The following is a 23,727-nucleotide window of genomic DNA, read 5'->3' as shown; positions in this document are numbered from 1 at the left end:
CACTGAGTATATTTTTCGAAACGCTTTATTGCTATTGAACGCATTTGACCCTCTCCGGCTGCCGTAGAGACTGTTGCAGACAGTTTGCAGTAACCTACAGCGGCTACACAAGACTTCACGAGGTGAAAGTTTATTTCCATTATTTACACCAGGTTCTAGTCGACATAAGGGGGTGTTTGGGAATCATTTGAGATAAAATATGATATGAAATTTTACGAAGAATGCTGAATAGTGGAAAATAGTGACGCGGTGAGCTAGTTTGCTAGCTAGTTTGTTAGCTATCAAGCTAACAACGCCAAACAATATTAGCATTATTAGCAGCTCGAAGGTCTCTAGTAATTAATAATGAGTTTATTTTATTTTATTTACATATGAAACACGCAAAAAATTTTATAAAAGCGTATTTATGGCTGTACGAAACCAACACACGAAGTGTGTCCTTTATTTATTAGTAATAAAGGACTTAATGAGTGTTTTATAGCTGCATTGTTTTTGAGGTATTAGCATTTTTATTGAAGACGCAGTTAAAGTCAGTCATGTATATACAGTGTGTATGTTATGACTGTCCAGCCTTGCTGATTTATCATCATAGCCATGACATCATCCTTCCTCGTCTACATTAATGGTGTAACTTGGCACGAAGAGGACAGGTTTCATTTGTCTCACCTGTTTATTTCAGACGCATCACAGCAGAAAGCTCAGCTCCAGCTCCAGCATGGCATCAGCCCTGATCTCAGTCCCGACCACAGCGTCGCGCTTCGCCCTGCTGCAGGTGGACTCGGATTCAGACACCGACTCCGACACGGGAAAAGCCAAATCCTCTCGAGAAAGCGGCAAATCTTCGCGATCAGGGAAATCCACCGGCGCCAAGAGCAATCAGAACACTGACAAAAAGAAAGACAAGAAGAAACGGAAGAAGGAGCAGCAGCAAAGTGAAACCAATGAGGTGACTAAAGGAAAAGTCCACCCTGAAACACATTAAATCTGCTCATATTGATGTATTTGTGATCTGCTCAGGGATTATGCTGTTAAGTGTTTGGCTGATGTGGTGTTTTCATTATTAGGGTCAGAAGTTAGAGGTCGTCCCGTGCTGATGTCACTGGGAGACATTTGGGTGTGTCTCAATCAGCTCATTAGTTCAGTAGTTCATTAGTCAGGGCACTGATCAGGGTGTCGGCCATTTTAAGGTCTCAATCACAGCATCTTTCCAGTGCACTGGAACTTTCGCTTCCTAAACACAATCCCACAATGCACCACAAAAACCAGGGAGCTTCGATGTTCACTATGTTCCCTTAATGGCAATGATGTCACATTTTCTGAAGCCTCTCAGCTTGGAAAAAATGGCGGATGAACTCTCAGCCAGCTTCGTCTGCAAACATAAGTAGCTTGTTATCATCTCAAATGATTTCTTACGTTAGTGATTTTTAACGTTATTTGACGTTCTATATACGGTTTGTTTGAGTCTAACGACTTTTACGTGTTAATAACTAAAAAAAAAAAAATCCACTACGATCCTGCTTGAAGTACCATGACAGAAACACGTGTGATTTAAGTTAACAAATTTATATGACAAGTCAGAAAGATATCGATCCTGTGTGTTGCTGATAAAAGCCAGTGGTGACGTTTTTACAACGTGAGGACATAGTCAGGTCTCCAGAAATGAAGTCATCAGTGTCCCAATGTGTAGTCAGCCAGGGTCCTTACCAGCACCTGAACTCGTGTACACGATATACTGATTCATCAGCCAGGGAGCTGATTGAGACGCACCTGATGTTATTGCTCATGCAGGTACAATAGAGTTTAATAGAAGAAAAAGTTCAACGGTCTCAGATATAAGGGATAACTTTCAGGTAGGCTTGGGACAACTGATGATAATATCAGGACTTGCTGATAGAACTGTCACGATGAGTATCAGATCAGACGATTTAAATGTCTGTCGGAAAACATGATGTCTGCAGCTTTAAGATCGTGTTGTATCCCGTAATATGTGTGGGTTTTTTTTCGCCTACTTTGTATCCTGTGCGAACCTGAATAGCCTTTTGTCTAACTTTGGAGCAGAACAACAAAATATCTTTCTCTGATGCATCTTAACTTCCCTTGTCCATGCTATCTTCAAAACATAAACAGGGGTTTAAAAAAAAACAAAAAAAAAAACTACACAGAGTAGTGTTTATCAGGGTGAGGTCACTATACACGAATCTTTGCTGCTGTTCACAAAGCACATGCACCTTTAGTTATATAATTGTTTTTCAATTTTGTAATGAGCTTACTTTCAGCTAATAATTCATTAGGTTTATTTACAGTCCCGACTTCAGTTTTGCAGGCATTCCTGACCATGTTAATGGGTTTAGAGAAGAAAAAAAAAACCTCTGACCATACTGTAATGCCAGCGATTGCCGCTACAACCGACCCGTAATCACCTTGCAGTACTTTTTTCCATTTTAATGATTATCCTCCGAGAGCCACAGATGATTCTGTCAATTGGCGATAGTTAGATAGTTAGGTTTCGTTGTTAGCTTCTAAAAACAAAAGAGCAAGAGCTTTTTTCTGACTCACTGTTTTCCAGCGACGTTCAGAATCATCACTGTTCTTAGGTGGAGATGACGTGAGGGCTGGCACCACTAGTAGAACAGCAGGTAGTTGTACAGCATTGTGGGTAATGAAGAAAACCGTTAACCAAAATGAAAATAGACCAGCATGTCAATGAAAGAAGTTTAAACTTAAACATTCAACTCATAATTGAATCATAAAATAAACCTTTTGTGCTGCTGAAGGTCTTATTCAGGGTGGACACAAGGATATTTGCGACCAGCTGCATAAGTGTTTATATACGCAATCATGTATTAAAAACTCAGCATTTTCTTCTGCTTTTCATATTGCCCAGTAATCTTAAGGTGACCTTTTCCTTACCATAACTTATGCAGGGTTTAAGGGATCACTTATGAAGAACATAAGGATTAATAATGATTTAACTTCAGAAAATCCTTGAACTCTAGTAGCACTTAAGAGTTTGTTGTTCAGATAGCTTAACTTGTAGGAAAATTCAACTGAAGCTGTTTTATGCAACAAGACATTCTTAATTTTGGCTGTATGCTTTAGACGATGGATTATGTCCACAGCTGGTGCTGCTGCTGGTAGAGAGTTAACTTTTCTGACTCACTGTTTGGTTTTACTTTTGCTCTGCGTTTGCAGCTCAGGAACCTCGCCTTTAAGAAGCTGCCTCAAAAATCCTCAGCACCTCCATCTACCTTGACACTGCAGGGTTTAGCCAATGAGCTGCTTAATTCCACTGATCGCACCTCTGCCCCCCAGGAAAGCTGGCAGGAGTGGAAACAGAGAGATGAGCGGGTAAAAACATCTGATGAAGTGTAGACTCTGTACTTTCTTCCCATGCTTGTCTAGCTCAGATGATGATTTATTTCTTTCACTGTGTATGTGTTTGTAGCTGACCAGCGAGTTGTACGAGGCAGACCTGGAAAAGGCCTTAATGCTGAGTAAACTAGAGTTTGAGCAACAGAAAAAGGTACACACATGCTTCTGCCTCACACACAAACACACACACACATAAATATATATTTATAAATGATGGTACTTATGTTACATTCTTGTAATGTGACCTTGGGTGTTAGAAAGGCACTATATTAATTGATAAATCAAGGAAGACATTTATTTATTTATTTATTTATTGTCATTTTGCTGCTTTAACACCAAAAACACTCTTTACACCAAATACAAGGAATTTTTAGATGCAGCGCACCTCATGGAACTTGTCAGTCGGTCACTAGGTTGGTCACTCAGTCATTCACTCGTTCCTTCAGTCGCTCGGTTGGTCACTCCGTTGCTCACTTGATCGGTCAGTCACTATTCAGTCAGTTGGTCACTCAATCGTTTGCTTGGTCACTCAGTCTGTCGCTCAGTCACTCAGTCTCTCAGTCTCTCACTCACTCACTCATTCACTCACTCATTCACTTAGTTGTGCATTCACTTACACACACACGGCTTGGTCAGTTGGTGATTCACTCAGTCATTCACTCACTCAGATCGTCATTCACTCAGTCACCCACTCACTCACTCAGTTGCTCAGTCAGTCCGTAATTCTCATTTACTTATTCACTTAGTGAGGTATGTATTCACTCAGTCATTTAGTCACTCACTCATTCGCTCAATTATTCACTCAGTCACACTGTCACTCCCTCACTCACTATTAAAAGCAGCACACCACATATGATGTGTTATTATCAGTACCCATGTAGTGGTACACAATTTTGACCTTATTTAGTAGTAGTATGCCTTTGGAGACGTAGCTATTGTTTCTGACAAAAACAGTAGTTTGTATGTTGTATTGATGGGTTCCAGTCGGCATTTTGAACACTTTTTCATTTGTTTCAGTGGCAAAAAATAAACAAACAAACTGGATGTTTAACAGTATATTTTCAATAAATTCCAATGGTGATTTAATACCTTCTACTTATAAACCCAAACTATTAAAATAGAAATTGGTCTTGTTTATTTCTTTCTTTCGATAACCGCAACTGCAGAGAGTTCAAACGTATATCTGTTTATTATTCATCTCTTAAGACAGAAATAGACTTCAGGCTTTGATTAGTTGACAACACTGTGTGCAGGATGCCGTGAGCGCTGAGAGCGCATCACCCAAAGCCAAAGCAGGAGGGAAGAAAGAGAAGAAAAAGAACCAGCAGGGGAAAGACAAACGCATCACGGTGTCTCTGAAAGACTTTCAGCAGGAGGGAAACATGGGTGAGAGTGAGTTGTGTTTGTGTTTGTGTTTGTGTATGTATGACAGAGAGAGATGTGAGTGAGACGTGCTAACTGAGCCTTTCTATTGCAGATCCGCCGAGTAAGAGGCCAGAGAGAGAGGTGAGTTTCAGTGTAGTTAGACACAAGGAAGGGAACTGATGTTAAAATCACTGTAACAATGAAAATTCTGTTGTAATTAATCAGGATCTGGATTCATACATATAAAAGATCAGGGTTGTATTTTAGCTGAGGTGAACCCTGATTTAAGAGTTTGTTTTATAGTGTCAATGAAGATGACGTCACTGTACGGATAAATCTGTACAGCTTGTATAAAACAGAAGTAGTGATGTGTGTGCAGTTCTATTTAGAGGCATGGATTTCTTATCAGTCACTATTCTCTCTCTCTCTCTCTCTCTCTCTCTCTCTCACTTTGTCAGGAGCCAAAGCCTGCAAACACAGCGGTGCACGAAAAGAAATTCTTTAACCAGCTAGAAGATGACGTAAACCGAATTGTGCAGAGGGACAAGCGTCGAGAGCAGTACAGCTGCAGCGCGGGTCAAGAGGTTAACACCTCCTCTGAACAAGAACAGGTCAGAGACAGGGTGATGTGTTCATGAAACTTAAAAGTACTTGAAATCTAACTCAAAAGTCAGGGATGAGTGTTTGGAGAAGTGCTGAGAAGAGATTCACCTGCTCTTAGTGAGCACACCTACTCGGTTACTATGTGACTCATACATTTAAGCCTCAAACATTTGTGGTCAAATTCTCTTTTCTTCTCTCTCTCTCTCTCTCTCTCTCTCTCTCTCTCTCTCTCTCTCTCTCTGCCTGCTTGGATTTTACCTGATTTTTAGCATATTAACATGGTCTTTCTCATTCCTCCTCTCAGGATGTAAGAACTGAACAGTTAAAGTTCGAGCTGGAAAAGAAAGACCAGGAAATAGTAAAACTGAAGAAGACCATTTCTCAGTGGGAGGTAAGATTATCACAATAGCCCCTGACTCAAGCAGGTCAGAATGTGGGGCAGATAAACACAATATTATACAGACATGCTGGACATCTGAAGGTTGTAAATGTTAGTCAAAAGCATAAAGATATTATATATAATCTCTTTGTGTTCAGACAGCTTTGAGTTACAGGTCCTGCTCATTTCAGTGAGAAATAATTACTTTAAAATAAAGGTGTGTTTTGGATTTCTGTTCCTTTGTCTTTTTTTTTTTTTCTTTTTTCAGGAGAGATATAAAGAAGTGAAGGCAAGAAATGCCCAGTTACTCAAGATGCTTCAACAAGGAGAGAGTAAGTACACAGTACACACCAACACACTCAATCATATTACACAATTCAGGCAGGATGGGAAGAATTGTAAATTAAATCACACAGGCTCCGGCAAACCTTTCTAATGCGTTTACGCTACAATAAATGTCTCATTCAGTGAAAGACAAAGCGGAAATCTTACAGCAAGTAGAGGAGCTTCTGAACATAAAAGAAGAGCTGACAAAACAGGTGTGTGCTTTAATTCATAACATTACGAGTCAGGAATGAGTGCTGAGGTGCTGTTTTTGTGCATGGTGCATAAGTGGGATGAACATTTGAAGATTGTTAGCTGAACTTGTATGATGAGTAATAAAATCCACGTTTCGTTTTGTTTCCCTTGCTCAGGTGACGTTACTGCATGCGTCATTAGAACAGGAGAGGTCCAAGGTGAAGGGATTACAGTCAGAACAACCGAAACATCAAGTAAGTACCGTCTTAATCTGTGCCCAATCAGTCCACGTCTGCAGAAGTGCTATCTAAAGGTGCTTTTCCCCTGCACATTCAGAACCATGACAAACTGGTATTTTCCATCATCAGAAGGGAGCACTAGGAATTTTTATTTTATTTTGTTCATTTTTCTCATTGGCTTTTTATAAGCTGCTTATATTAGCTGCAGCGATAATATGAAAAGAGGTTCTTTGAAGAAAGTCTTTAAAATTTTGTCAACACTAACAACATTAAAAATTGAAATATCTAAGCAGTTAAAAAAATACCATTATATTTGCACACAGATTGGATGTTTCTTTACAAAAGGGACTCTGCACAAGGAAAAGCTCCCATACCCACTGTAATATCTGTTGTTGGATCAGTTATGATTTGGCTGTCTTGCATCTAAAGGGTATGGGTGAAGGTTAATGGCAGGAAATTCTGCGAAATCCCGGGATATTTTAGCCCAAAACCTGGTTTCCTCTGCCAAGAGGTTATGAGCTTGGCTGTCCAGTACATAGATGTTTGATGACCTGAAAAATCAATGTATTTTGATTTTCCATTTGAATTACAGTGTAGAGGGTTTGGGTGAGGTTTTTTTGGCATGACGTCTGCCCAACACTTGGTTGCCTCTGACAGGAGGTTATGAGGATGGTTGAGGTTGCACTAGTGCTTGAAGTGAAAATTATGCAGACATGCAGTGTATGACCATAATATAAACAGCTTACTAGAATTTACTAGAATTCAGCCTGTGGCCTTACAGTAGCAGCAAGCGTGCTCTTTTTGGTGAAAAGTTAAACTATTTGGAAGTTCTGCCATAGATTTTAGAATCAAAAAGCTTATATGATTAACATAGGAAAATGTTCTTAGGGGGTTTATTTATTTAATTATTTCCCCACACTGATATGTTGAGAGAGAAACATGAATACTCGGACGAATATTGTTTACTTTCAGTAAACACGTCCAGTACATGGACTAATGCTTCTTCTCCTCCTCCTCTTCCTCAGACCACCCGGAAGGGCAAGAAGGGACCAGAAGGAGATTTATGAAGATCAGACATGGACATGAAGGAACGGTTTTATTCCTCCCACTTCTCCAGCACTGGCCCACACCCCACTCGCTCATCTCAATTCATCTCATCTCATCTCATCTCATATCACACATACATACTTCTTCCTGTGCCTCATGGCTGCAGTCTTATTTGCTTCATAACGACTATGTGGGTAAAAGTTGCCCTTGTGTGCTGCTAGATTTAAAAACCATCCTAAATTTCTGTACTGTTTTTCTTCTTTTTTTTGGAAATATGGATTCAGTATTTCAGTATTTGCTTGGTATTTTGAGTGATTGATATGCAGTGGCTGGTGGATATGTTATGATGTGATTAACCAGGGTTGAGTTTCCCAGAAGCATTACGAACTGCTGACATTCACTTTGTGCTATTATAAATGCTGTCACTGAGCAGGATTTATAGTGTTGTGGAGAAAACTGGACCCAGGTTCCATCCTGAGCCACAAACAGGACTTAAATCAGTATAAATGGGCAACTTCTGCTAACACAATTTAAAGTCTTGTGTCATTTTGTCTGGAATGGTCTGCCAGCTGCTGGTGAAAAAGTGCCAGGGCATTTCATCCACCAAACGAACCATCCACTTTACTCTGTACTTCACTATGAGTGGAAGGGTGTACTTTTGAGTTCTTTTTAATAAAGACGCCAATCTACTTTTTCAAAGAATTAATCAGTGTTCATTTTGAGTGTGTTTTTATTCATGAGCACTGTTGATTGAATTGGAGTCCTTGTCTTTTACCAGGCTTGTTCATCAGAGCCAAATGTCTAATATAATGCAGTACACGCTGTATGATATTGTAAGAAACACTGACAGCCGTACTCAGGAAACATCATTTGCAAAAACAAACAAAAAAAAAACATTTTGTTATCTTTCAACTTGGGAGAACCAAAGAGCTTTAAACAGAAAAAAGAGGCATGTTTGTTACAATAATACCAAACAAGTGAGGTAACAGATAAAAATATATTAACATTTACAATAATAATGTAAGCATTGTATCTGTAACCCCATTCAGCATTTGTAGATGCTAAAAATTCAGCAAAGTGGACGCTATACCCACTGTAAAATCTGTTTTACATCCAGAATGTTTGGGAGAATAATGAATCCCATGAATAATGTTAAGTATCAGGATGTTTTAGCCCAGAGCCTGGTTGCCTCCGACAGGAGGTTACGAGGTTGGCTGTAGATAGATGTTTCAAGAAGCTGATGTCTCCATACGTACTTGTAAATTAACACAGAATGGTTTCAGGAACATACAATCAGTGTCATCAGTGTTTTTATTAAAAATTGATATATTTTTAAATATAATTTGTAAATATAATTTATTGGATTTTGTGGGTATTAGTCTCACATTTATCTTGCTTTAAATATTCAGGGTCTTTTAAAGAAATAAAATATAATGGTTGCACAGAGCTTTTTTCAAGCACACACTGGTTTAAAAAAATAAAAGAAAGAAAATTAATAAATAAAATCCAGCCACAAATATGTATTTAAATAAGAAAGTCCCAATTTCTCTTTCTTTAGTAAAGGTGTGTATAGTACAAATGTGCAAACAAATGATATAAAGTTCCCTTTGCAAAAGTTGCATTTTAATTGTAGTCTCTTCTAAACAATGATTCTTGGTATTTCCAGTGAACTGTCACAGTTTTGAAGTGTGTTTGCTGAAAACATGTCTCTGCAAACCTGTCTGCATGATGTCACGTGTGTAATGATGAGAAACTATTTACCTGTAATACAGAGCAGAATACTGTATGCTGGGTATAAACACTGGAGTTGGCTTGGGAAGGTCACGTGACCAGATGAACGCACGGCCGGTGATGCTGATCTGGTGCACGCGGTCAAGTAAATCTAAGTTTAGATGTCATACTGATAATAATTTGGTCTTTTATAACTTCAATATAAACTGAAATCTAGGGATGATGATGATGATGATGTAGAAAAACGAGGACATACATTTTAGTGGAGTAAAAGCTCAGCTCTTTTCAGTATCGCGCGTTCACGTGCGCTTTCTGCTGGACTCGAGACACTTACGTCAACAGAAAGAGTTGCCAGATTGGTGAATTATAACCTGAGTGCTCATCTAGCTGTAAATACACACTTCTTACACTAAAAATTATTAGGAAAAAAGGAACACTACTGTGAAGTACACTACAGTGCGGACTTGTGTAGAGCTAGTGAGCTGTTTTAAAATGATGATTTGAGATGGGTCCAATCTGGCAACCCAGAGAGGAGGAGAGAGAACGCGAGCGAGACAGAGACACAGTGAGAGACAGAGAGGGGGGATTTGCAGATTTCCTCCTCACAGCATCATGAGCAGGGTTGGAGCATCTCAGCACGCGCAGCACTCCTGACCGCGAGTGCACCGTGAGCATTACCGAGCGCGCAGCTTGTGCACGCGCTGTCTGTCTGTGCGCATGAGACGCGCCGAGGCCCCGGTTTCCGGTATGTAGGATCAAGAGGCATGAAAATGCTGCGCCTCCGGAGCCCGAGCGTGTCGTCGCTCAGCCGGGAGATCCACTGCACCGTGCGCCTGCTGGACGACTCGGAGATCGCCTGCAGCATCCAGGTAGCGCGAGCCGAGCACACGCCATGCTCACGTTTATTCGGATTATTAAATGGTAGCTGTGTTTATTGCACGTGCTTTTAGATGACTGGGGGGTTCAGAGCTGCTTCACAATGAGTCCAGCTTGTTTACTGTTGGAGCTGGACCTGCTGATGATTCGTCATTTTTTACCTTTTATATTCACCCACATTCATCAAACTGCATTGCATTAGATTATTATGGGATATTATTGGATATTAGCTTATGATTAAAGCGTTATATTGAAATGATCCAGCAATACACAGACATGAGCAGAATAGAAGATGCTGCTTCCACATGCTCTGTAAGTCTGTGGGTTTAGGTGGGTCTCAGAGATTTCCCATCCCTCTCATGTCACCAGTTACTTTATTGTTGTTGTTGTTGTTGCTGTTGTTTTTAAATCTTTTTTGCATCTTAACATTTTTTGTTAACTGTAAAATAAATTCCACACACCCCTCAGCACAGAATGACTGTATTTCATTAACATGATTTAAATGCATACAGTATTATTGTGTCTATTCTTTAGAGCTGTAGAGCTTTCTATTCCTGAACAGAACACATTAGGTCCAAACAGATATTATTTATCAGCCGACTTGTTTTTCGAGTTAATAAGCTTTGGATTAAACATTAAACCCTTTCCATTAGAGTGATGTAACGTAAAGTACCTCTGGGGTTGAGGGGTTCGTATCCTACCTCCACCCTGTGCTGCTTCAGGTGTTTCCTTTCAGGTACTCCGGTTTCCTCCCACGGTCCAAAGACATGCAATTAGGCATGTCCAAATTGTCCATAGTGTCCAAATTGTGAGTGTGTATGTGCTTGTGCCCTGTGATGGGCTGGGACCCTGTCCAGGGTGTCCCCCGCCTTGTGGCCCGAGTCCCCTGGGATAGGCTCCAGGCTTCCTCACGACCCTGTGTAGGACAAGTGGTACAGAGAATGGATGGATAGATGGATGAATATAAGGTTATACAACAGTAACTTTAAGAACCGCCAATCCAATGCATTCTCTGGTTTATCAGCTTTCGCTGGTTTATTAGCTATTTCACTGATTAAAACAACCTTTATTGGATTCTCCAGTCTCATCCTGGAGCATCTGATTTCACTACTAGGAGGAAAACGTGTCATGTACATCTTTAAGGCTTTGCATATTCCTGTGACAGCAAAACAGTGAACTTGTGTAAAGTATTCTGGCAAAAAAAAACAAAAAAAACACAAGTCACTTTCCAAACTGAACCTACATACTCAGATCAAACTATACATCTTTAATACAGCAAATGACCAGAGCCAATAAACTAACCAGTGTTTCTAATCAGTGTTTCAGGGGAACCTAGCTAATGCATGGTTAAAAAGTCACCAGATGATGTCATAGTCAAATTTCCGTATTCACTGAATTGCCAAGATTATTTGCTTATCAAAATGTGTTGCATGAACAAGATTTTCTGAAGACACTTAGAACAGAAAATACTAGAACATAACATTCTTATGGAAATAAGAAATTTTTGGACATGACATCACAAACTAGTTATTATTAGTGAGTATTCAGGGAAATAGGCTTAAGGAAACTGTTACAGATTGAATAACTCATATTTATTATTTGTCAGTATCATCAGAAAGAGAGATTATCAGTGTATCAGATGATCAGTGATTAGTCATTCAGAACAATGGTGATCACTGATTGGTTGTTAGAAACAGTGGCACTCAGTGATTGGTTGTTGGAAATAATAGTGATCAGTGATTGGTCGTTGGAAACAATTGTCATCAGAAATTGTATGCTGGGAACAATGGTGATCAGTGATTAGTCGTTGGAAAAAGGTGGTGATCAGTGATTGGTTGTTGGGAAAAGGTGGTGGTCAGTGATTGGTTGTTGGGAAAAGGTGGTGGTCAGTGATTGGTTGTTGGGAATAATGGTGATCAGTAATTGGTCATTGGGAACATAGGATAAGACAAGCGCAACTCAGGTATGCTTTATACACTCACTGAATGGTGAGTCGACTAAACCTGCTCTGTCAACTCGTATAATCAGCAGCTGTGATGTGAGCTGGAGAGCTGTATCGAGTGCAGGACAGTCGCTAACGTCTGCTCAAAATGTTGCTTTTTGGAAAAAATGGTCTCAAAAGTTGGCAAACTAAGCAAGTCATTATGTTGGGAACACTGAAACCAACACATAAAATACACTCTCCAAACACATTTTTATGGCATGGAGTTCTTGAACATTTGGTAAAGTTTTTTTGGTTACTGTTCTTCTTTTGCTACTCTAAACTCCCATCCAATATTAATAAAAGCATATCTGATCATATAAGGGTGACGTACAGTTGTTCACTTCAGCATCTCCAGTGTTTGCCAGTATTAATCCATAACCTGAGCAGTGGACGAGCAGAATCAGATAAGGGAGTGGCAACTTTCTGATGAAAGCATTGAGATTGTGTTGCTCTTTTATGCTTATTTGTGATCAGTTGTGCAGTTCTGCTTCTTCTCTTCATTAAAATCTCTAAAAAATCTCTTTTTTCATGACCTTAACAGTGCTTCTACACCATCATTCCAACTCTTGTGTTTTTGTGCATTTTGCTGTTAAAAGTGGAACCTTTTTGTTTCAGACTAATGAATTTTTCAGACCACCAGAAAGCTATAATGGTTTCTTGTCCTATGATGGATTTCTGCTGCATATTTTATGACTATCCATGCCGGGTACTTCTCCATCCGTTGCCGTTTCCCACGATCTGATCTAATAGTCTCTGTCCTACCCTTTGTACCTTTAATACACTGTTCCAATCTGGACACTGTATATATAATCCTGCTAGTTAAAAGGAGGCATTGTGTGTTAGTCCTCCTGTTAGGGAGGGGAAACGGTGAGAAAAGGTGTTGAATTTCGTTAAGGATGTCTGTTATGTGAGATTTTTGGCCTTAAAGACCACATACAATTTTGAAACAGTATAATGGACCACTTTATTAGTTCAATGTTAGTAGAAACCTGAGATAAACTCAGCAGTTGGTTCAGTAATTTATATGCATGCAGGTTGCTTGCTTTTGTACTGCTTTTGTGGCCTTTTAGGGCATTTTGCTGAGCCTGTAAAATAGCAGGAACTCTGCAAGCTTCATTAGCCCACTCCTCGGCTGACTAATTGCTAGCATGTTTGGTTGTTTTCTTACGGATTGAACATATAGTCTTTGTGGCTGGGAGTTCAATAGAATATACCAGGCTTTATGTGTCTAGAGGGAGGTGTGTTCGGCTGGAACCTACAGTTGAGGCCAAATGTTTACTTACAAATAAAGACATTCAAACTCTTCAAGATTTTCAGCAGGTCGAAAGTTTACATATACATTGTTGATATTCGGTGACATTGCCTCCAAATGCTTGGAGTAGCCTTCCAATAGCTTCTCACAATACTTTGCTGGAATATTGCTCATTCTTCCTGACAGAACTGGTGTAACTCGGTCAGGTTTGTGGGCCTTCTTGCTCAGACATGCCTGTTCTATGGGTTTCAGATCAAGGCTTTGTGATGTCCACTCCAATACTTTCACAGGCCAAGAGTAACAGTCAGCACGATGCTACCACCACCACGCTTCACATTCTTTCACCATGCTGCGGCGATGATGTTCTCAGGGTGATGATCAGTGTTAACCTCTGTGTTAACTTCAGTGAGGATATTTAAAGAATAGAACACCAAACTATCAGAAATGTGTGAATGATTGTCATTACCTGGTCAGTGCTTTTCAGTGTGCAGCCTTCTCTGTCACACTTGAGCCATATTCTTTCCATTTTTTAAATAATAGATTTAATAGTGCTCTATGGGATGTTTGGGATTTTTTTGTTTTACAATCAAACCCTGATTCGTATTTTTTCCAGAACATTTCCCTGAACTTGATTTGATAGCTCATTGTTCTTCAATATATTCCCCAACAAACTCAGAGGCCTTCCAGGAGCATGTGTACTTACACTGAGATCATGTGACACTTTAAATGCACTCAGATGGACTCATATCAACTAATTACTTAATATCTGATTTGTGCCAGGACCGATTTAAGGCTTTCACAGCAACAGGGTTGAATACTTATGCAAGGCACTGTACTAAAACGACTGTTCTGCCAGTTTTCTTTGAGCCCGGTATCAAAGGGAGGCAATGTTTAGCTATGAGAAACACTCCTGTCTCAGTAGGCCACACGCTCTTCCCAGTTCATCATTAACTGGAACCTCTCCCAGGCTCTGTCTGACTCAGCACACATACAGTAAGCATCAGTGGAAGTGACAAATGAACATGGTCAACATGGGAACGGGAACATCTGACCGTGATGTACGTTTGTTCACAGAGCTTCAGTTATGTAAGAGGGTTCACGGAAAAGTGGATTGCACAAGATAACAAAAGTAGGTCTCAGACAAAAGAGTTGCTCAGGACATCCGTACACTAGATGGGGTTGCACGCTTAAAATCCATCAATACATCATTAAAAACTGAGAGAATTATTTAGAGCAAAGGGAATTCTTTAGAGAAATGTTAATTCCAGAAAGTCTTTTGAAAATGTTAGGCTCTTGTACTTCAATGATTTCCATTTCCTGTTCTTGGATTGGAAGGGTACAAGCAGTGCACTAATTATACACTGGCAAGGCTAGACTGTTAAAATTGAGTTAAATATCCAAAAAAAGCATTTTCTCCGAGAGTATTTCTGATGTGTATTTCTGTCACTGTTTCACTGTCTTGCTACGGTCATATGAACGATTTCTTGATTGATAGACTGGTAGACTTGTGAGTATGAACCAGCCGATCATGGCTCCGGAGCCAGAATATGTTTAGAAATGGTAGTAGCTTCTAAAGCTAACACAAACTACATTATGCACTAATCAGTGTGGTTGTTTGATTTGAATGCTATGTGCTAGGCTTGATTTGCATACTAGCTTCGTTGGCAGATTAGCAAAGCAAGCTAACTGTACTAGCTGCGTACACTCATCAGAGGCACCAATGATCTCTGCTACTTCCTTCCAAGTTCTGTTTGACTCTGTAAAGTCACTAGACACATTTATGTATAAAATAAAAACAGTTTTCCTTCCGTTTTTCCAAGTCAAACAGTAAATCAGGTAGGAGCTAAAGCGAGTGAGGAACTGAAGAAAAGTCAGACCACCCGCGCCATAGGATTTGTTCTGAGGAATCAATCAAACCAATGGTTTAGATTTGTCACTTTATGGCATCCTATGGGATTTGCATAGAATAGAGGAAATCTCAATTTAGATATCACCTTCACTGAAATGGTGGCTCTGTAATCACACATGAATGCTCATATGTTGCATGCTAATGTGTAAACATTATACTGTTATAACTTAGCAAGATGTCCGAGACTTCATTTATTGTGCTTATTTATTTTTTTAGCTAGCACAGCACAGATGTATCTCGTTTTTGACGCAGTGACTTCTCAACTTCATCTCCAACACAACTGCATATTAACTTAGTAATTACAGTGACTAACGCCCTCTAGTGATCAACTCAGATTCTAACATAAATCAGTAAAAATCATTGGTTTCACTATGCTACACCTGCATTAATGTTATTGTGCTACTGTGCCTATTACATTATGAAGATTCATGTCTATTTATTCTGAGTTAAACTCACTGTGTTCACCGTTCAGCATGTCGTAGACTGTATCTAAAGAAACTAAACAAGTGGGCCACGTTAGCTACTGTTAGCTAAATTCCTCCACAGGTTAGCGTCTTCTTCTACAGCCACAACGGTTTTGGTGTACCGCTCTACAGATTACTACGAGTTGCAACAACAGCTATGTTTCCATCCAAATTGCGAATTTAACTTACGTGAAAAATTGGAATGTCACATAAAACATTTGCGAATAAAGCACCGTTTCCATCCCATGTGTTCAAGAGAACAACTTCCAGGGAAAATGGCGCAAGGTATCAATACAAATGCAGGTTATTGCAATCAGGGAAGCCACTGTGGCTCTTTTTTCAATATAATAAATTACTTGTGCTTTAGAACAAGCAGACGAAATGCTATCACAATCCTCATGTTATCTTGCGACTGGACGCAGATGCCTGATATTTGGGAATGGAATCGTGTGAGACAATTGTGGGAAGTAATTATACCAAATCATTTCGATGATAGACATTGGATCAGGCATTTCAGAATGACAAAAACAACAAGTTGAGATGCTGTGAAGTGTTTCGTTGATGTTTTCCATTAAGAACTGAAGTCACTTTTTTTTAAAAAATTATGTTCAAAAATCTTCGGACCTCGTCGTCTACGCAAACATACCTCACGCTCTCCGCCATTTTTACGTTTCTGAGCCAATTATCCAATCACATGATTTGTTGAGGCAAACTTTTTTGATGCACAGTGAGGAATTTATATGGTAAATGTGTTTACATTGTAATTTATGCGCATGTCTTCTTATCGAATAAAAAAAAATATCCGTCTCAGTTGAGCACATATGTTTTTTACGTGCATTTTGGAGATGTCGTTCGCATCTGGTGTTTCCATCCAGCGTTTTTTATGCGATATCCCAAAATTCGTATAAAAATACGTGGATGGAAACATAGTTAGTGTCAATGTTTTATGAAATGTTTTATGTGAGATTAGTGTTGTGTATAATGCGCCTGAACAAACCGCGGCACGGACAAGTATCAACGCAATGTAAAAATATAAGTTATAAGTTTGGATAGACTCGTATGTTCCTTATAGTTCAAAAAATGCAAACATCGCTTTTTCCAAGCATTGAAATGGATGCGCCTGTGCCAATTCTGGACATCAAGCAACACAAGAACCTTGACAGTGTGACCTGTCCTTGCTTGTCTTGCTGTTCCAGCTTTTATATCAGAGCGGATTCATTGACTAAACATTTCTATTTTTATTTATCTTGCATTTCACAGAGTCCAAATCGCCTCATCTGCAGAAACGTATCCCTCTCTCCGGTTCTCTTGTTCTCCACGTGAACGTCCTGAGAGCGCACGTATACGGTGTTGTGGTACAGGCATTCTTTCATTAGGCTATAAATAGATGTTACGCTATTCTTATCCTCCACCGAGTCCGCTGATAATTTTCCGCTATGATGACTGAAGGGAGGAGGAGAAGGAATGAAGGATTGAATGTTGGGGAGAGGGGAGGAAATGAACGGAGGGCTGGAGGACAGACATGAGAGTGATGAGTAGGGTTTGTGATGAATGATTGCTCACTGATGTGCCGTGCATGTTGACTGGAGTGCAGATGGATTGGTTTGTGTGCCTGAAAGATGCTTTCGTATAATAATTTATATGAAAAAAGCATGTGCCATGAAATATAATATAATATAATATAGTATAATATAATATAATATAATATAATATAATATAATATAGTATAATATAATATAATATAATATAAATATATATGAGAGGTTTAATACAGTTTGCATCCCCTACAGTGAAGCATGCGTGTGTGTGAACGTGTGTGTGTGTGTGAACGTGTATCCCTTCTGTACATCACCTGGGGCAGCTCAGCAACTACGTATATGTGTGTGTGTGTGTAAGAGAGAGAGAGAGAGACAGAGAGACAAAGAGAGAGATACATTTTAAGTGACGGCAGCATGTTTAGCCAGTGGGGACAAGTGACCTCGTAAACACACACACACACACACACACACACACTGAGATGTCTGTCAGCCACATGGGATTTTCTCCTCTGAGGCTGATAGTAAGAATGACATTATTTCACCTTGAATAAAGAATTTAGGACACAGGATGAGACCAGACATTTTTTTCTTTCCTCACTCACATATGATTTCATTTATAACAGACTTGATAATTGAAGAAAAGCTCCATAATGTGTACATAATGTGTTTATAAGTAATTATCAGTCAGCGATTCTGGTGCTAATTAGTTGGCTGGTGCTGTGTTTTCTATATTCCTGTGAGAAGTTAGTGGTTGTGTGGTGTGCTGATGTCACAGGGAGACATTGCAAGCGCAGTCACAGTGGCGTTTATGTAATGGGGATACATAAAGGATAACGGTCCAGTTTTGTGTTAGCTCCTAAAAACCAAAGAGCAAGAGCTTCTTTTCTCACTGACCATTTAACAGCGATGTTCAGCATCATATTAATGAGAACTCCAGCACACTTAGAAAGAAGTAGTGGAGACATTGGTGCAAACACTGGACTCAAAGTTCCAGAATGCATTGCGGCTATTGCGGTTACTCTGAGTGCTGCTGCATTGCTCTCTTGAGGTAGAGATGAATTCCAACAGGCAGCACTATCAACAGGTAGACGAACTGAATTGTGGGCGATGTAAGAAAACTCGAACCGAAGTGAGTGCTTAGTCAAGTGCCGAATAAACAGCAAAAAGTGAGAATTTACAGGAAGTGAGGAGGAATTGGTGCTGAAAACCACAATCTGAAGTTTGCCAAGACTCAAAAGTTACAAGTCCTAAGTTTTATTGTAAATCATATTTGTTGAAGGAGTTACTTTTTGGGTTACTTTTTACAAAACAAAAAGTGTACTTTTACAGCTCTGTTCTTTGACCACATTTTGTTTTCTGTAGCTGAATCCCACATGGCATTGTTTCAGACAAGTAGTGCACTAAATAGGGTGTAGAAGAGCACTGTAAGTGTGCTGTAGTGGATAGGATGGCATTTGGGATTTGTACACATGAAGACGCATTGAAGATGGCGCATGTTGAAGCAGAGGACTAATACTTGCGAAAGAAATGGCTGCACTCATTCTAGAAAAAAAATAAGAGCTTACAAAATGATCACAGTTATATTTTTATTATCAGTGTACTATGTGCAATGACAATGAAAAAAATATCTAATCAAATTTTGTGTAGTCAAATCTTTGTTTCAGTTTGCACAACATTGATTTTGTGATTTGCTCTAAGGAGAGAAAATGTAAAGTTAAAATTCTTTCTTTAGTTTTCATTTATTGCATTGATATGCATTGTCTGTGTGACAGTGTTTACTACTTTATCAGTGTGCCAATATTATTTCAGTTAAAACACATTTACTGGAAATTCAAAAGACATTACTATAGGATTGTATTGTCTATATAGCGGTTTTATTTCACTCAAAGTCACCATGTGTGCTTTTCACTGTGAACAGAGGCTTGTGGATTTGTGGATGTTGTTAAGTAAGGGATCAATCTTATAGCAATAAAAGGCTCTATAAATCTCATTGTCAATACTTGCTTATTTATTTAACCATATCACTAGTATGAAATGAAAAGCTATAGAATGCCATTTTCAGCCGCTTGAATGGATATGCATACTGTGTACACTGAAGTGCAGAGAGCGTGTAGTGAAAAACTCATTGACTGTTACAAAGCGCTGACACTGGAGACTCCTTCCATAAATGTTAAATAAACATCACAGAAAGCTTCACCGTGTCAACAGTTATACTGTAATTGAAAATGATTACACCTTCAGACCAATCTGAATCGACAATTCAGCAGCGCTTTGCTATAAACTCCGATAAATTTGTTAGAATTCATTTTTGCCAGAACACTATATGAATAATAAAGATCGAGGGTCTTGCTTCAGAACGCAGCAGTGGCTCTCTGGAAGTCCTGAGATTTGACCTAACAATTATCTAGTCTCTAGCACAGATCTTTAGCCACTAGCATGACTCAGCTCTCTGAATATTGAAGAAATTCTCATTTTATATTGTTTTGGATCCACATTTAATTATAAGGTTCCTTTTCTGTATGATTTCCAAATGAGTCAGACCCAGATGTGAAGCCTTAGTCACCCAGCTAGATGATGTCATCTGTAATCATTATTTACAAGGATGCTTCTCTGATTAGACTTGCTTTTTTTTTCTCTTTATGGTGTGTTTTTAGAGATCTTAATTAAAAACGCAGATGTCCATCTGTTCAGTGATGATTTTTCAGTACACTAGCATCTAGCCATTTGTTCTAACAGATTTGTGAAACTTCATGATTAAAATAAAGTGTCTCTTTGCTAATGTTACAGTGACAGCAGGCGATGAAGACATCAGGGTTTGTTTATCACATGAAGTCATGTGTTTGCTTGAGTTTACTTGGAGTTTCAGGATGTTGAAATGTACTTTCACATCTTTTTCCACATGCAATCACATATTACTGAGATAATCACATGTGAAAAACATATAATCACGTGTAGGGATGCATGGATGCATTTTTTTTTCCACACTGAATTGACACTGATACGGAAATGAGTGTCTCAGTACTCAGTGCTCGCAGAAGTGAATTGCTCACATGCATGATGGTTTACTAAAGATACTGCTTAAACACCAATTGATGTATTAGTACTTGTATTGTAGGAAGATGCTGTAATTATTCCTCTGGATATTTTCGCAGAGTACAGTTTGCAGTCTGCTTTGCATTGATTGCCATCATTGATCACATAATATGCCCAGATCGCTGTTAGTTCATGTCGTCTGTTCATTAGCACATTAACCTACACTAGGCTTACATCACAAAGCATCACATGGTATCAGATATTGGTATCTAAGCATTTTTTTAAATGAGCAAGGTATTGATACCGGTATCTGTACTGATGAATCCCTAAACAAATTTGAAATGTCTGATTTTTCCATAAGGAGATTAAAAAAATAATAACTAGTTTGATCAAGTGCAAGCCAAAAGTTAATGGACTTATCACAGGTTCAGCAGTGTGTTTGAAAGTGTACTGTAATCACAACCTCTAGCAATATAATCATAATACGCAACCACTCTCTATACCAGCCCAGCCTTCTTATATACATTCCCATCATCTATCACTTCTCTCCACCCTCCAGTCAACGCCAGCCCTCCTCCATCTCCACCACACCCCCAGGTGTTTAACTTTGACCAGGACTTATATATCTGGATCAAGGACGAACTGAACCATTTTGTTAGAATGAGGTGACATCAAATGGGGTCGTCTTTCACACACTGGTAGTCAAGTAAGCAATGAACGAAATTGACGAAGCCAAACGTTGGATTTTTATTTGCTGTAAACAGTGACAGCTATGAAGATATAGAAGGAAAAAAGAGAGAGAAATGAGCAACCCGGAGCTGTGTGGATGGTTACAACCATTTCTATGGTAGTGACTTTTCTATACGTGTATATATCCTGGAAGCTGTTTATTTTAACCCTTTTAATTTACATATATCTATCATTTCTATAAGCACTTCAGTGTTTATAGTGGCCTCTACCTTTCCTTACTATTCCATGATTCCTCTTTTCTTCTGCTCAGTAAAACAACAGCTCTGTCACATCGTACCATCTCTATGGCAGAAAAATCAATATCAGTCCCATCCCCCACAGCTTCATCTCTCTCTCTCTCTCTCTCTCTCTCTCTCTCTCTCTCTCTCTGGGACATTAACAGGTTCCACTGCTCGCTTACTCATTTCTACTCGTCCAATTAACACACAGCTTGTGCCTTTGCTCCTTCAGTTCTGCTTAGTTACACTCATAATTGATATGCCATGCGTGTATTAATTATGGGGAAAATCTCTAACTAGGGCACTGACTTGTTGGTCTAAGATGCCACTTGTTCAAAACAAAGAAATATTAGACAGCACTGGAGGTAAAGGGAGACAAATATGTATGTACAGTGCCTTGCAATGCATAAGTATTCACCCCCCATTCCCTGCCCATGGAACTTTTGTATATTTTGTAGTGTTACAACCTGAAATTGAAATGGACTTGATTGGAATTTTTACCATTTGTTTTACACAATATGTCTAACATTTGATGGGCATTATTTTCATTAATTAGACAGTTTGGATTACTCCTTGTTTTTCCTGACGCTGAGTTCTTCCAGGAACAGGTGTATTTATATTGAGTTTACATGACACTTTAATTCTACACACATGCACTCCATTCAGTTACATGACTTCTGATTGCAACAAAACTAATTTAGGAATTTCACAGCAATGTGGGGAATATGTATGCAATCACAACTTTTATGTTTTTTATTTAATAATTTTGGAAATTATATTGATCCACCATTTCAATATTATGGGCTGTTTGGTTTAGATTCATGACATATAATCCCAATTAAATCCATTTCAATTCCAGGCTGTAACACTACAAAATATGGAAGGGTTCGAGGGGGTGAATACTTATGCCAACCACTGTAAATGTTAATGTAATGTAGAAGAAGAGTTCATCATTATTTTCACAATCCTGCCTTTTCACTATTAACAGCCAGGCTGTACAAAATGTCAGCACTTGCTTTGTTATAAGCCTAATATATGCCACATAGTCAGGCATTTCAATTCAGGTACAGCAGCGTCCTTTCACCAGAATGACTTCCTGACTTCATATCAGCTCACGAGCTTCTGTAATAAGCTACAAGGTCAACAATATACAGTGAAGAGCAGCTTGAGGTGTCCTCGCCTGTAAATCACGTCCAGTGGGCTGTGATCAGGATGATGGCGGTTATGTGAAGGACAGCTTTAACTCATCCTCGAGGTGCAGTTCAGCGTCTCGGGTTTGTGGATGCTGTCGATAAAGCGACAGCAAGGTCAGACAGCCTGAAGCGGTGCTGTGTGCTGTATAAAGTTGCATGCTCGAGCACGTACGGCCTCCTGACTCAGCTGAACCCCAGCTAGAACAAGAGAACAATCCACTTTCACAAAATGATTGTTAATGCATGGGGGAAAATGTGTTTTAGTGCCGTGAAGAGGGTCAGTATGTATATACATGAGCACATGGGGAAGTAAACAGGTTTAAACCACCGCGCTGTTGAATTCTTCAGTCTGATTGGCTAGGTGTTGAGAGCTGCTTTAACAGCAGCTCTGACAGTAGTGCCAAATGTTATTCAAATCACAGGCTCCCGAAGGAATTCTGACTAATCCCACCTGCTCCCACGGCTTTTTTTTGTTCGTACTATACATGCAATATTTTCTAATCAGCTTAGTTTGTTCTATTTTCCAAAATATAAACAAACAAAATAAATAAACACACTGCTTTCGCTGAGACTGACAGACACTTAGGCCACACCTCTTTCAGTGGCCTGACAGGCACAGAAGCCATGCCATTTTCACTTAGACTGATAGGCACAAAGGCCGTGCCTCCTTTAGTGAGACTGACAGGCACAGAGACCACACCTCCTTCACTGGGAGTGAGAGGCACAGAGGCCACACCTCCTTCACTGGGACTGACAGGCACAGAGGCCACACCTCCTTCACTGAGACTGACAGGCATGAAGGCCATGAAAGGAACTGACAGGCACAGAGACCACACCTCCATCACTGAGACTGACAGGCACAGAGGCCACACCCACATCACTGAGACTGATAGGCACAGAGGCCACACCTCCTTCACTGAGACTGACAGGCACAGAGGCCACACCTCCTTCACTGAGACTGACAGGCATGAAGGCCATGAAAGGAACTGACAGGCACAGAGACCACACCTCCATCACTGAGACTGACAGGCACAGAGGCCACACCCACATCACTGAGACTGATAGGCACAGAGGCCACACCTCCTTCACTGAGACTGACAGGCACAGAGGCCACACCTACATCACTGAGACTGACAGGCACAGAGGCCACACCTCCTTCACTGAGACCAACAGGCACAGAGGCCACACCTACATCACTGAGACTGGCAGGCGCAGAGGCCACACCTCCATCACTGGAGCTCACATTTATATTTAC

At 39.7% G+C, this 23,727-nt stretch overlaps 2 protein-coding genes across 4 annotated transcripts in view; both read left to right on the top strand.

Annotated features, from left to right (window-relative positions):
• The first annotated feature begins 15 nt into the window (after window positions 1-15).
• On the top strand, window positions 16-8,230 carry gkap1 (G kinase anchoring protein 1). Of its 2 annotated transcripts, none has more exons than XM_026925687.3 (12): window positions 16-122; window positions 680-946; window positions 3,193-3,348; window positions 3,446-3,523; window positions 4,626-4,764; window positions 4,850-4,878; window positions 5,196-5,348; window positions 5,645-5,731; window positions 5,988-6,051; window positions 6,188-6,258; window positions 6,415-6,492; window positions 7,503-8,230. In XM_026925687.3, exons 2-12 carry the CDS (start codon window positions 716-718, stop codon window positions 7,542-7,544), a joined length of 1,128 nt encoding a protein of 375 aa, XP_026781488.1. In that variant the 5' UTR covers window positions 16-122; window positions 680-715; the 3' UTR covers window positions 7,545-8,230. The 2 variants fall into 2 exon arrangements, with proteins under 2 accessions (XP_026781488.1, XP_026781489.1); XM_026925688.3 differs by having other exon boundaries at window positions 17-122; window positions 4,626-4,758.
• Window positions 8,231-8,378: 148 nt separating this feature from the next.
• frmd3 (FERM domain containing 3) overlaps window positions 8,379-23,727 on the top strand; it is a 39,576-nt gene continuing 24,227 nt past the window's right edge. For both annotated transcript variants that reach the window (XM_026925825.3, XM_026925824.3), the window contains exon 1: window positions 8,379-10,124. In XM_026925825.3, the coding sequence (XP_026781626.1) occupies window positions 10,020-10,124 (105 nt within the window). In that variant the 5' untranslated portion in view covers window positions 8,379-10,019. The remainder of the gene's footprint in view (window positions 10,125-23,727) is intronic.

This window comes from Pangasianodon hypophthalmus, chromosome 8, assembly GCF_027358585.1.
Source record: "Pangasianodon hypophthalmus isolate fPanHyp1 chromosome 8, fPanHyp1.pri, whole genome shotgun sequence".
In the NCBI taxonomy this organism is placed as follows: domain Eukaryota; kingdom Metazoa; phylum Chordata; class Actinopteri; order Siluriformes; family Pangasiidae; genus Pangasianodon; species Pangasianodon hypophthalmus.
Note: the sequence above shows the minus strand (reverse complement) of the source record. Positions and strands in the feature narration are given on the sequence as shown.

Coding starts and splice junctions, on each gene's coding strand:
- gkap1 (XM_026925687.3), top strand. CDS start 716: ATGGCATCAGCCCTGATCTCAGTCCCGACCACAGCGTCGCGCTTCGCC. Junction 3,524..4,625: donor AGTTTGAGCAACAGAAAAAG/GTACACACATGC, acceptor CACTGTGTGCAG/GATGCCGTGAGCGCTGAGAG. Junction 6,493..7,502: donor CAGAACAACCGAAACATCAA/GTAAGTACCGTC, acceptor CCTCTTCCTCAG/ACCACCCGGAAGGGCAAGAA.